This window comes from Oenanthe melanoleuca, chromosome 4 (assembly GCF_029582105.1).
Source record: "Oenanthe melanoleuca isolate GR-GAL-2019-014 chromosome 4, OMel1.0, whole genome shotgun sequence".
In the NCBI taxonomy this organism is placed as follows: domain Eukaryota; kingdom Metazoa; phylum Chordata; class Aves; order Passeriformes; family Muscicapidae; genus Oenanthe; species Oenanthe melanoleuca.
This window is the reverse complement of record NC_079337.1, coordinates 6,102,408-6,116,321: the sequence shown is the minus strand read 5'-3', so window position 1 is coordinate 6,116,321 and position 13,914 is coordinate 6,102,408. Positions and strand designations below refer to the sequence as shown.

The window sequence follows — 13,914 nt, the reverse complement described above, 5'->3', positions numbered from 1 at the left end:
GCTTTGTCAGGAGACAGAGATGAGAGTATAGAGTAAGCCAAACTCTTGGAGGATGTCCTAAAACTTGTCTGTGTGCTTCAGTGTCAGGCTGATGCCCAGGCTATGAGTATGAACAAAACTCACGCCAGCCACATAAGCCACAGACTTGCCTGAGCACAGCCCCCCTTCTTATCCTCCACTATGAAGCAATCTAAGGACTGGACCCCAGTCTTTCCAATTCTTGGCCTGTGGATAACATCTGGTTATTTTAGCAGCTCAAGAAAATATTTGTACAAACTCACGAGCCAAGGGTTTAATGTCAAACTTAATGGCTGGGGTGAAATTTGCTTTGATTTCTTTCAAACCAGACATTTAAATAAAGGCCTCCTAAATGCTTCTTTTGGATCCTAAGTTTTCAATACTCCATAAGGTTTGGTCTTTCTCTCTTGAATTATTACCTCAGAAATAAGAGTCTTCTTATTTATGTACATGCTAAGATTCATCCTCAATACTGAGAAGAATCTTCAGCCATTTTTCATTTTCTCCAGCAATGCTGTACTAAGTGTTTGTGTTCTAGGTGTTGGCTCTTGGGCTGTATTTTGGCTTAAAATGCTGCTAGCCAGGTAAGAGCTTTTTTAATGTTGTTTTAGTATGAACAAAATGGAAACATTGAGAATTTCAAAGAAGAGGCAAGTAAATATTTTCTTGGATTTATTGGTCTTTCTGTAGTAAAGAACACTAAGGAACTTTTCTCCTAACGGATCACTCCAAAGGAAGATCTTTTGGCTATTAAATATTTATCTGGTGTCACGCTCTGTTAGCTGGTACCAAAGGCTAAATTTAGAAAAGCTGTGATCCTTCTTCTGATGCCTTTTATAAGCTCTGCTGGGCAAGTAGAAGGCTTAGGAATTAAATGAGGTCACTCTGGTCCTAAGGGTGCTCTGAATTCTTTCAGTGCTGTTAAAACTTGTACAGCTAAATTTTTTCCATCTTCAGAATGAATGAAACAGTTTTATACTAAGTCGATTGCAGTTCATTAGTAATCAACAGAGTCCTCTCAAACATACTAAGGGCTATGCTATATTAGGAACCAGCACTGTTTTTTTGTCTTCACTAGTGCAAAACATGCACACTTTTTTTTGGGAGACACAAACCCAAATCCCTCTCATTATGTCTAATTCTGGTGGAGAGAAGATACTTTTTTTTTTCCCCTTAAACAAATATTGAAGATTTAACTTAGCTACATCCACTTGGAATGTCAGGGTAAGGTTCTAGGTTCTCCATAATGGCAGAAAGACAATCTTGTCTACTTTAGGCCACTGATAAATACACATAAGAAATATATGTTCACATGATCAATACAAGTAAGTGTTTTAAGATAGCTAAAAACCATTCAGCATATTTTGTTTGGGATCAACATGAATATATGCAAATAAGAGGCTATTTGATAATGATTGTTGATGCTTAGCTGACAGAAACCAATTTTGCTGAAAGCAGCAACTGTAGCATGCTTGTTGTTTCAGAAGGTTATCCCATCAGGAAAATAGAGTCTTAAATGGAGAAATAACAGGTGTTATATTTAATTCAAGGCCTCCACTTGGATCAGAATAAGCAGCATGATAAGAAGTTATTAAAATCATACTAATCAGCTTCATTTGTACCTTCAGAACGACATGAATGAAATGATCACTCACAAAATACATGTAAATCACAACACATAAATCCTCTCATTCTCATATTTTGTGCTAGTAAACCCATTATTTTAGTCTAAATTATTATAATTTATGTTTTTAATAATCTTGATAGTCTTCTCTATCCTACTGGTAAGTTAATGACCAGAAACAGAGGAAATTTTTTGTTAAAGCCTCAAGAGGCACAGCACTTTGAAACAAAACCAGCATGAACTGCAGGCCTGCTGCTGAGATAAAGCACAAAACAGTGAAATCACATTTAGTCTGAAAGGAAGACGTCAGTAGTGCTAATGGGGTAAGCTTCAAGGTTTGTGATATTTAGGACAGATTACCAGAGGTATGCAGGGCATTATGTAAGAATTTAAGTATCCCTGGCATTTTCTGAAATGACCTAAGCATGTTCTATGCCAACATTTATTCAGATTTTCTTTTGACTTCTTGGAATACCAAGAGAGGAGATGCTTGAAACAAAGCACTTTGGAACTATCAACTCTTTCCTGCTATAGGGTGGCAAAACTTTCTCAGGGATGCAGGGAACAAAGTCCTGGTTTCTCAAGAGCATTTTTGTTTTGTTTTTTAAATTACTGTTTGAAGATAACCTTCACAGCAAGAATTTGTATTATTAAATGTACTTCAAAGGCTACTGAACAACCTAGAAACTTATTCTACTCACAAACCTGTCCTACCCCAAATATCTGGCTCTGAGTAGGAAAAGGAAAGTCAATCCTAGTTTTTTACTAAGAGCTTTCACCGAGCTGTGAGCTGAACATACTTTCACAAAATAAAAGCCTGTACAAATTCTGTAAAATGCACATCAGATCCAGTAGATAAGAAATGTAATATAGATCAGTTTCTATACTGTTAATCCTACTGTAGAAAGACTTGGCTCTTCACTAATAGTCTGTCAATCACAAATAACTGTAAGTGGAAAAGCTGTAGCTAGCAGCCTCATTAGTACATAATAATGACAGATGACAGATTAAAAGGTGTTCATTTCTGTTTGTAAAAGCTGCTTTAATGGTGTCCATAACATCCAAAACTGAAGTCCTGGTGCACAATGATTCCCTGTACTGAACTACCCAATCCCTGTACAGGCCACGAAGTCCATCTGTCTTTGTAATTTTAATAATCCAATCCCCAGTTCCTGGAACTGTTGCTCAGCAGCACCTAATAGAAGAGAAATCTATGCACATTGTTTGCATGCAGACACCCTGCTTTTCAGTACAGGCTGCCAGCATAACTGAAACATTTAAACAGAAGAGATCATTGCTTTGTCTCGTTTTTAACAAAGCATAGAGACGTGGTGAAGACAGTGTATTCAAATACTGACGTCCATTTGCTGAAACACTTTCCAGGTCAAATAACTACCATTCCAATGCTGCTGTCATTCAGCAGAATCCTTGTGGATCAAACTCTTTTCCCTTTCTCTGCAAAGAATTTTTTCTATGCAACACCATGCTTTTACTTCCTCCCCACACATTCTTGCTCAGATGTGTAAGAAGCCTTATTTGTTTCAGCTTTTCCCTATAGTGGAGCTATAAAAGTTAAAAATTCTGTGTGACAAAGTGAAAATCAAAATTAAAATCATATTAAATCATGTGGAGGTTTTAATCTGTTTTCCAGCTCTTGGGATTCTCTACAGGTGAGAACATGTATTTAGACCCAGAAATCATACCCAGTGAGAAAATCTTCTGTTGATATTCTTGATGCAGAACAAGGATGGTCCTTAATTCTTTAAATGACACCCCGTAACACCTTAAGTTGGAAAAGCCAAACTCCTCTGGTTACTGCACCTAAAGTTGGCAAAATTCAGTTAAAACTTTTCCCTACAGAATCTAAACAAATGCAAAACTGAGAGCTATGCTACAGCACTATTTCCAGAGAATTTTTTGTCTACTTCACCCTTTCTTTAAAGATTGTGCATTTCTTATTTTTATGCTTGTAATTGTAAATTAGCAAATTTTTAAGTAACAGAAAGGATTCTAATACTATTGTGCATTGGTCTGCCTCTAGAATGCAGTGAATATAACACCTGAAGCACATCAGGTAAACCTGCCACTGCCACTGCAGAGATTCCCCTGCCTTCCCCAGTATGAGCACCATGATCTGACCAACTGAGCTGATCTCACTGGATGCTCCTGCTGCTCTGCTAGCAGCCAGGTTTGCCAAAATGCCCTTCCAAAACTGCAACACAAAGATTGTTGTATACAGCTATGACAACACTAGTCTAGCATTACAATACTAGAGTACTGACCTTTGTACTAAATGAAACTTCAAAGCACAAGGACAAGATCTATCCAAAACACTGTATTTACAAAATAATCAAGAAACATGGCAGTCTCAGAGCAATTCCTACACTGAGGTCTTTTATCTTTGCACTTGTAAAGGATGATCACAGTAGGAGAAACATTTTACATAACTTTTTACAGCTCTGACATAGCTGTGCTGGCTTTAACTGCATCAGGGGTACATCTTGTACATCTTGTGTAATAAATGCAGACCATGTGTGCCCAAAACCATTTTTTATTTGCCAATTTGGGAACAACTCCACAGCTGTAGTATCCCATTTCCTGTCCTGAACAGAACATGAAAGAAAGCATCCAAAGACCCTGAGCTTCAACAGTGGATATGCCACTTTGCTAAATATTGTACTTCTAAGGAAATTAATCTTGAGGGTTATTCATGGAATGTTTCTACAATTTGAGTCACGAGCTCATACACATGTGAGCCATCTGGAAGCACTTCCAGGAGATGGAAGGGAGATTTTAAGAACTATAAACAGTGTTATTTACACAATGCCCGTTTTACTTTTTTCCACTGCAAGGAAAGAAAGAAAACAACCTTAAATTCTTATATAGACTGTAATTGAAAAAGGACTGCTTAAAAATTTGCATGGGATATCAGGAGATTAATCAAACTTTAGTGACTGACAGAATTCCTCCTGGTCAGCACTACCAGAAAAGCCTGTGGCAAGGAAACTTTCTGGCAGTGTAGTAAAGAACTGTCAACATGAGAAATCACAGAACACTGGATTTTTGTTTACATTATCAAAACCTAATCAAAGAAATCCTGAAAGAGATAACTTAAGACAGAGACAAATGAAGCAGATTTTCCATCTATTTTCACATTAAACAAGTCAAATATGAACATTTATTTTCCATTCTGCTGATATGAATGAATTTTATGCAATTTGCCAAATGCCAGTATCAACATTTCATATTCCAAGACCAAAATTTATTGTAATTAATTCCATGGGTGTTGGCCTGTGTGCCTTTCAAGAATCCATCTCAGTGGAGGGACATTTACAGGCACCTCACAAAATCATTAATCATTTAAGATCAAACCCCAGATTTTATTGCTGCAACAACAAGCTACACAGGAAACCTGCCTCTTTCTACGGCCACTAATTACCAGCCATGCTGAGGGCAAGAAATGCATAGCTCTTGACCAGATCTAGTTTGTTTATTAAAACTAATATGCAAAAGATTATTTTAACCTGTTTTCCTTTATCCCCTTTGGACATAAAAATATGTTTGTGTTTGTCCTTAAAAGCAACCTTTAGAGCCTGTGTTGGGAAATATGTGTAACATTTGCCAAACCACCAGTGCCAGACATTCTACAGAGAAAAGGATTTTTAAAAGTAACTGAAGATTTTAAAATTTCCAAAGCTTATACTACAGCAAGGATATTATACCATATCTCTTCTATTTGGTATGAGCTGCAATAAAGGCCAAAAATCTTCCTTTTCAGGTCCTTTCTTTTTCAAGCACTTCTTTTTGGAAATCTCGATTTATTTTGAAACTTACCAATAGCCTATGAATTGAAACATCAGTAATAAGAGAAATAGCTTAGATTTTCAACTTCCTTCATCCATTTCTAAGACTAGGGATACCTATGGAAAGTGCAGGAGAGCAGGCTGTGCAGACTGCTCTCCTGAAACAGCCTCCCTACACATTTTGGCTGACAAGAGAGGGTGCTCACACTCCATCTTAAAGCAACAGCTTTACACAGGTGTTAAACTTGGTGGCACTTCTAGAATTACAGGATTCTTCTCAATTAAAGAGAGGATTCTTCTGGACAGTAAGATAAACAGCTAAAAGCACTGCAGCAAAGACTTCTTGCTTTCCTCCACCTTCCTTCTTCCATATACCAGGAAATCCAATACCCCAACTTGGTGTATATTGGGCTTTTGAGAGGTGTAACAGAGTAACTCTCTCATCACTTTGATTTATGCACGGGGAACACAGCTAACACAGCACTGCAGTGATTTGTATGCCTCAGACTGAAATACTGTTGCTCATCTGCTAGGAACCATAAATCCCGGAGAATGCTGATTAGCAAAGTCTTCAATCACAGCCTGAGACTTCTGCAGCTTGGAACTAAAGCAACTGTTGAGTGATCCAGACAAGCTGTGAATCACCCTGAGCACTTCGAGCATTTGATTGACTGTTTTAGGACTACCCCAAACGGTGTCATTTACTAGTGAAAACAAGATCTAAAGATGTGGTCATGAGAGCCCATGAAATTGAATTAGCTTTCCTGAACACTTAAACTATTTGATCCCGCTGTTTAAAATGCAATTCTAGTTATGCATTTTATGAGCACTTATGAAAAACAAGTAGAATAAAAAAATAAGAGAAAATACATTATGTTAAAAAAATAATTAAAAATTAATGCGTTACTGTTCTTTAACAAATATACATTTTTATTATGAAATTATGAATATAAAATAAACCAAGTCCATGCATATCTTAAAACCACCCTGCCCACCCCCAATCTTTCTTTGTGTCTTCAAAATTGCATTTTAACAAATAAAGTATTATTTATAGTTAAAACTCATGGAGTCAAGTAAAACATCAACCACCTATAGTCCTTGAGTGTGCAGGAGAGCAAAAATGGTAAGCCATTAGTTCAGTGAGGCTGTGCCAGGAATTGCCTAAAAGATTTCTCTCAGATTAACACAACGCTACTGAAAACATTCAGTATTTTTCAGGCCCTTGGAGGTGCAAAATTTTAACTAACTGGAGAACTTCTTTTTTCCTCCCATCACCAATTTCCATGTTCATAGAGTACTTTAAGGATCAGCTTACCATTTTATGTTGCATATTGTACACTGAACAGCAGAGAACATACAAATTATGTGTTGTTTTCATATAATAAGGTTATGACCAGGATAAAAAAAGTGACAGTTTATAAAAATAAGAACTTTGATTCTTTGAAATACTGTTAAGTATTCAATTGATGAGCTCATTAGAAGCACCACTGAAGCTTTAGCTGCATCATACCACAAGGTATTTGATTTTTTCAAAGCATTTCAAAGATACCCCATGAGTGGCACCCAAATTGAGTTCATTTCCCTTTATATGGGCTGCTTTAAAGAATTACCACACCATGCAGGATGCCTGAGCGAGCAGGAAGCTCATCTATGCAGCTAAGCCAAAGGACAGTTTAAAGGCCAGTTCCACAGCAGCTTCTGTCACTGAGTCATGGAAACACACGTAACACTCCTGAGGTTTGGGATGGAGAATGAGTCTCCTGGGAAAAAAAAAAAAAAAAAAAAAAAATCATCACAGGTGTTTTTTTCTCTTCAAAGGGTAGACTCTGATTGTACTGCAAGGTTTCACTAGGAAGTGAAAACAAGCTGCTGTCCCAGACAGTTGGCAGATTTCAGTGTCCTGCATTTCAGTACATTGGATTTTTGAATCAAGTTTAAAAACTCAGGTTTTTTAAGGACATGGAAGGGAAAAAATCTTCAGGTTTTCAGGATCTTCTGTGTTACTGGTCTGTTTGCAGCTACAAGCTGCAATCAAGGTCCTTGGGAGCAAGCCCCAGGATTTATATATTTATTATTTTTAAACATAATAATATGTGGGTAGTTACCTTCCCACATATTAATCCAATGAGCTCTTCTTGGGAAAGAGCTAAAATAGAGAAGCTGTTAATACCTTTGCATTATAATTATTTTTAAAAAGATATCAACAGTAGTGTAAACATTTTTGTAATGTTTTAATTAAAGATTTTAATGTTTCCACATGAACCTCAGTTACCTACATTCATGTGAAAAACAATTATTATTCTTTTTAGACATTTTTCTTCCCAATGAAAAAGTCTCTTTTTAATATAACAGTAATTATAACTGTTCACCTCATTTGTTTATATCATTGACTCAGCAAGTGTTAAAGGTGAAAATTCACATTAATGCAACTTCCCAGTTCCTTTAAATAAAAGCTACTTCAGTCAGTCAGATCAAGTATTTCTGTGATGTGCTACAGTTAAATTTATTTTTAAAGAACACAGTGGCATACTCAAGATAAAAACTGGAAGTGAAATTTGTCTTTAAACCTACCCCACAACCCAGTAGTTCATTGTTGGTGGTGGTTTCTTCTGGTCAGTCCAGTTTTCAGGAGAGCACTCAAACAGAAGTCCATGTTCTCTTACCAGACCTGGGTCCTCAGCTGCCTTACTAAATTCTGAAATCCCACTGCCTGCCTTTTTCTTTTTCTGTAACACAACTGGTGAAATGTTAGTAGAGAATGAGACATTTTGACATACACATGAGCAAATACAACCATGTGATTTGTTCAGGACTCTCTCATGGATGATTCTGCTGTTAAAAAGCCAGGCTTAGAAGATATAACTAACTTGTTTACATGATTATTTTCCTTAGTTTTGTTACTTTGGCATCAAAAGGCTTTTCCATTGTTACTCAAGTTGGAATTGGTCACACGCTCCCTTTTTTGACTTTTTTTCCTTCTAGCTAAACACAGTTTTTCTATTAAGACATCTGAGTTACTACAGCACTTTAAGTAAGTGTGTTACAACAGCTAAAGCTCTCATCTTTCTCTGTGTGCCTCCTTAATTAAGAACTGTGATAGTAAGAGTCTATTGAATAAACATGGCCAGGCAGGAATTTCTTTTTGTAAATAAACAGCTGAAGCACTTTGCTCAGAGCATTTTCTGACTCTTACTCATTATGAGGGCATAAAAGCATAGAAAATAAAAGATATTTTTGTGTCTCCTCCAGCTTTTAGAGCTATGTTTTGAGCAGAGCTTTTCAATAAACTTTGCAAAAGTTCCAGTTTATCTCTGGATCTGCCAGTGAAACAGTTCCTTCGAAGGTGAAAGAAAAGTTTTTTTCATAAAACAACTCAAGGAACTTCTGTCTGCCATATGCACATGCAGAAACCGCATTGTTCAATCTACCTACAATATTGAAGATGCAGGGGCTGAAGATCTAGGAAACACGGTCAAAGCATCATATTTTAAGTGTTTAAGATGACACAGCTTATTTTTGCTCTGTACACATTTTTTAAGTTAAATCGTGAATTTTCAGTTCTCAAAAATTGAGGCTAAATTAATTATTGATCATTTTACAGTTACTTTGCATTACTGGTGCAGTAATGGGTCCTAAGCCATAACAATATTTAGCAGATGACACAGAATACACAGTACAATAGTACCTTTCTGTATTTGATTTTTTTGTCATTCACTATGAACAAGGCAAATTTCTGTTTATTCTTTTACATTGTCCTCATGCCATAATACACAGAATTTCAGCATTAATTTCAGCTATATTTCATAATACATAATTTCAGCATTAATTGCTGGAGCCAATATGCCAAAGACTGCACCAAATTTCCCTGAAAGAGATGTGGCCATCAGTTATTCCTGATTCTCAGTTTTTATGGCTTGAACTATAAAATGTCTATTTAATGGCTGTTGCCAAAGGCAATTTGATGCTAAGAAATACTAATTTATTCTCTCTGTTTGCTTTTGGGTTTCTGCATCTCCAACAGAAATGCCAAAATGTATGGCTCATTGCCAAAGTCCTGCTCAGCCAAACCCAGTGTCATGTGACCAATTTACCAAAGTATCACTATTTTTAACACTTAAAAATTCCTTGATTTACAAGGCACATGGGTCTAGCCAGAAATTACTTCTTCAGTAACATCAAAGAACATTAAGAAAAACTATACTGCTATTTGCAAACTTGCTTTCATTCAATTTGTACTGTTATTTCCTCTTTCCTCACTTAACTCGCGTGAATTGTCACTTTAGGATCTAAAAAACACAACTGACAGTATTCCACTTTGGACCAGAGTCTGCAGACATGCAAATACAGCTGCCTGTGAACCACTGAAATAATGAAAAGAATTTTGAAATACTGAATTGAGAATGTGACTGGACAAAGAAAAATCCAAATTTCCATACCTCTTTCCTCATGGACTGCTGGAAAATGGAACGAATTGAAAGGCAGCACTGGTAGAAATTCTCAATTAACTGAGGGTGGATGGAGCCACCAAGCTGTGCTACTTCTTTGTGAGTTGGAGTAATAAAAATTCCCTGCATTGTCTCCAAAGACAGATAGTGGAAGAGGGTATTCTCAGGACCAGATGTCAACCTTAAAGTATTGGAGAATTCATTTAATTTAAAAAATTAAAATAATTTGCAGCTTTTGTTTCTTAAGGCAGAATTGTTTTTCTAAGTACAACAGGGTACAAAATGGATACAGGGATTCAAAAGGTTCCTGTCTCCATACCAAAGAAATCCTGCTAATTTTGACTGTAACACTCAATCTAAAAAACCAAGAAATTTAAAAACTGTGGTGCCAGCTAGGCATCACACTTGTGTTCTCAAAAATTGTCCCCAAAAAAGAAAAGTGAAATATAAGTTTTGTTCTTTGTACACCTACCTAAAAATAATATGGAGGCACAAGATAAGTATCTGCGTGGTCCAGATATTTCCACTTGAAATTCCAAGGACATACAGATGTGGGACAGGTGTGCAAAATACTGACATATTATTAGAAACAGTTGTCTTTTACTGAATTATTTCAGATTTTTATATTTAATTAAGTTCTCATTGAACAGATTCACTTTTGATAATCTTTGCATAGCAAAGCTTTGGTTGGAATAAAATCATGTGGGGACTTCAGTGATCTGTGTATATTCAAAAAACAATCCAATGGCCTAAAAAATGAAATACTCAATTTCTTACTTGATAGCATTAAGAAGTTCTGTATCTTTCTCTGAAGAGTTCTTTTTAAAGTTTCCGGAATGAAATGGGTTTGGCAGGATGTGTTTTTTTCTGGTGGCCTGAAAAACAAGCAGATAGATGAAGTAACAAAGAACACACAGCTAAAGAAAGAACAGAATCCAACCAAACCAACAGAAAGGATAATGTAGCATTTTTAATAAGGCCCTGTTATATCAGTTTATATAAATGTATGATAGCCTATTTTAGAATAAACTTGGTTAGAAGGAGTTGTACAACTGCTGTACAGAACAACTTGTACAGCAGTTAGTTTTGATAGGTTATTTTGGGGATATTCTCCAATTACGTCTTCTTTTTGCAACACAGCTGTGCCCACTTCAGTCATGTGAAATCCCCAAATATTTACAAGCAATGATCAAATAAGTGTGATGGCTCTGAGGCTGACTCAGAGCTTCCCAAGGCAACAAAAGTGTTTCCTACTGAATTCAAGCGACTTACTCTTTTATAGTGTACTTTTTATAGAAGTTACCTTGAGTTGGAATGAGCTGCCCTCTCCCCAGTCCCCAAACCTCATCAGTTCTCTGTGCCCGTGTTGCCTGACCTGCTCCCCCACAGGCTGTGGGTTGGAGCTCTCCTCCTGGGCGGGCCCTTGGCCGCCCTGCTCGGCTGCCCCGCTGCTCCTTGGGGGGCTCTGCGTCCGTGTGCTGGGGCAGCTGTCCCCAAAGAGGCTCCTCTTGCTCCCTGCACTGCTCACAGGCTTGCAGGAGTTCTGCAGCTTGCTCAAGCTCTCCAGTCTGTCCCGTGCTGCAGGAAGGAACCAGTCAGCACAGGCTAAAGGTGGGATGGACGGAGAATCCAGCCTTTCCTCTATGCTGGCGTCTATTCCCTCCAGCTGCAGTATGGTTGCTTTGACCTGGTCTACATAGATGCAGTCTGGTCCTGGATTCCCAACAGCTCTGGATGCACAGCCCCCTGCCTCCAGCAGGACACACAGGACAAAGTGTCTCTGTAAATACAGAAAAGACTGCTTACAAACTCATCAGCTGTTTGCTTGAAAGAAAGTCCACATTTAGTAAAAACCAAACCCAGACATTTCTGATGTGAGCTGTCTGAAAAGATAAGATTATAAAGGTAGAAATACTTTAACTGAAGTGAAAAGGCATAAAAATAATGAGAATTTATATTAAACTTTGAAAGCTTTGTAGATATATAAATAATGCTACTCTCTGGGAAATTCTATCTCATGAAACAGCTACAATTTGAGTATTTTGAAGAATTACCCAAAGAAATGCATGGAAGGTGTTGATGTAGTGAACAGACAACTCAGAACAGCAAACGGGACCTCAGAGAATGGGCATGCTGCAGCATTAACTCACCAAGCCAACTATCAGTAGGAAGTATCTTGCTTCAGGTTCCCTGTATCCTGTCAGACTTGCCTCCTCACAGGGCTGGAGGTGGTGCTGTGGGAACACCTCCCTCCAAATCACCAACTGCCCAATCCTCTGCTCTGCTGCCAGGGGTAACAGGCAGTAGTGCCGACAGTAGAGACCCACATCAAGAAGGTCTTCCTTTGGCAAGTGATTACCAATCAAGTAACCCTTAATTAAACAAAAAAGAAGTGCTCAGTGAGAAATATATCACCACCACACAGCACTTCAGAGTCCTTTTCATACAGAGATATCCCTGCTCCACATGCACTGAGATCTTAAGGTTTCTGGCCACAGACTGTCTTTTTGGTGTGCAGTTGTACAACACTGAGTTTTTGGGCCACATCTAAATAATCAAAACACTAAATAAAAACAAATCAACCATCAGCATATATGCAAGTTATCAGAGGTGACCTGGACTTTTCCAGCTTGCAAAACAGCTACAAATTCTCATTTATTTCTCTCTCCAAAAATAGTGAGCTTTCACTGGAATTAATAAAATTCCTAAAGAAGATCCACAGTACGGTGGTTCCAGCATTAAGGGCTTTACAGCTGAAGTGCTGGTATAGTAGATACTGTGCAGCTTCTCTTCTCTCATAACATTCCCAGCACAAAGAACAGTTGCCTGATAAAATCCTTAAAATGCAAGTTTTCTTAAAGCAAAGGCTGCTACCTTGCTTCTTATACTGTTGATTACACTGTCTATATTTACCAAAGATTAATAAAGTTACGAATGAGGCCAAAATGAAAAAAGCTGTCAATATAATTTCTCAAGTCTTGGATTTAAAGACAGATTCAAGATAGAGCACCTGTTACTAAAACATGGGAATAAACAACATTCCCATCAGAATATCCTACAGTCTCAGTTTGACTCTTACTACTTTCTTATTACTCTCTCTTTCCAATCCTTGGATTGTAGACCAAGAAATTCCAGTTTTAAAGAAATACTTTTGTTCTTGCTGTTCAAACAGTACATATAATTTCCTGACACTGATTTTTTCTGTTATGGTGTTTTGAGCTTTAGGTATGTTACTAGAAATACATGCTTAAATCAGTCATATATTCACTTCAAATTTTTGAGATTCTGAAAGACTAATCAGATTTCTAGATGCATTTTCCTAATCTTTAAGTCTTAATCATAATAATCATAATACTACCTTGTAAAAGAGACAAGAGCCCAGGATCACATATAGTCTTCTCATGTCATAATAGTCTTCAGACTGTTAGGGGAAAAGAAAAGCACTGTAATTTTTAATTCAGGATTTTTATTTTATTTACCAAACGCAAGTGAATTAATTCTGGTCAGTTGTAATCAATACTTTAATATTTTCATATTTGACTACCTTTTATTGCCAGTACAGCAGTTAATACTGAGCAGTTAAGGGAAATACCAAGTTTTTAGCCTCCACTATTGAATTTCATGTTATTACAATTTTCTATAAAAATTTCAGTTCAAAATAACTGGTTTCTATTTAATTGTTATGTGTTCATGAACTCTTTTTGTTAGGATATGTTCATTCTCACAGCTAACAGCAAAGTAGCTTTAGCATAACTACTGACACCAGGGGCCCTCCTAGAGTAAAACTTACAAGTCAAAGCATTTTTTTCCAGCCTTTGACATTTTACTCAAAATATTCCCATTCATTCATCTTTCAATGCCAGTGCTCTCCCATTAGCAGCATTGCTTTTAGATGGAAATACTGTATTTTAAATTAAGTAGGTAGAATCAATTACTGCACAGTAAACTGTAAAATATAAACATTGATTTCTCTAAATAATCATCCAGGTTGTTTAGTACAGGGATTCTTTTCAACAGAATTTTA

The 13,914-nt window shown here is 37.0% G+C and overlaps 1 protein-coding gene across 2 annotated transcripts in view; it reads right to left on the bottom strand.

The window, feature by feature from the left end:
• Positions 1-6,498: 6,498 nt before the first annotated feature.
• The window catches only part of INTU (inturned planar cell polarity protein), a 32,470-nt gene continuing 25,054 nt past the window's right edge, over positions 6,499-13,914 (bottom strand). The window contains exons 10-16 of one of the 2 annotated variants that reach the window (XM_056490039.1): positions 13,249-13,311; positions 12,041-12,262; positions 11,194-11,670; positions 10,668-10,765; positions 9,882-10,071; positions 8,017-8,171; positions 6,499-7,205 (exon numbers count right to left, since the gene is read on the bottom strand). In XM_056490039.1, the coding sequence (XP_056346014.1) occupies positions 7,094-7,205; positions 8,017-8,171; positions 9,882-10,071; positions 10,668-10,765; positions 11,194-11,670; positions 12,041-12,262; positions 13,249-13,311 (1,317 nt within the window). In that variant the 3' untranslated portion in view covers positions 6,499-7,093. The remainder of the gene's footprint in view (positions 7,206-8,016; positions 8,172-9,881; positions 10,072-10,667; positions 10,766-11,193; positions 11,671-12,040; positions 12,263-13,248; positions 13,312-13,914) is intronic. The other variant, XM_056490041.1, reaches the window with a different exon arrangement.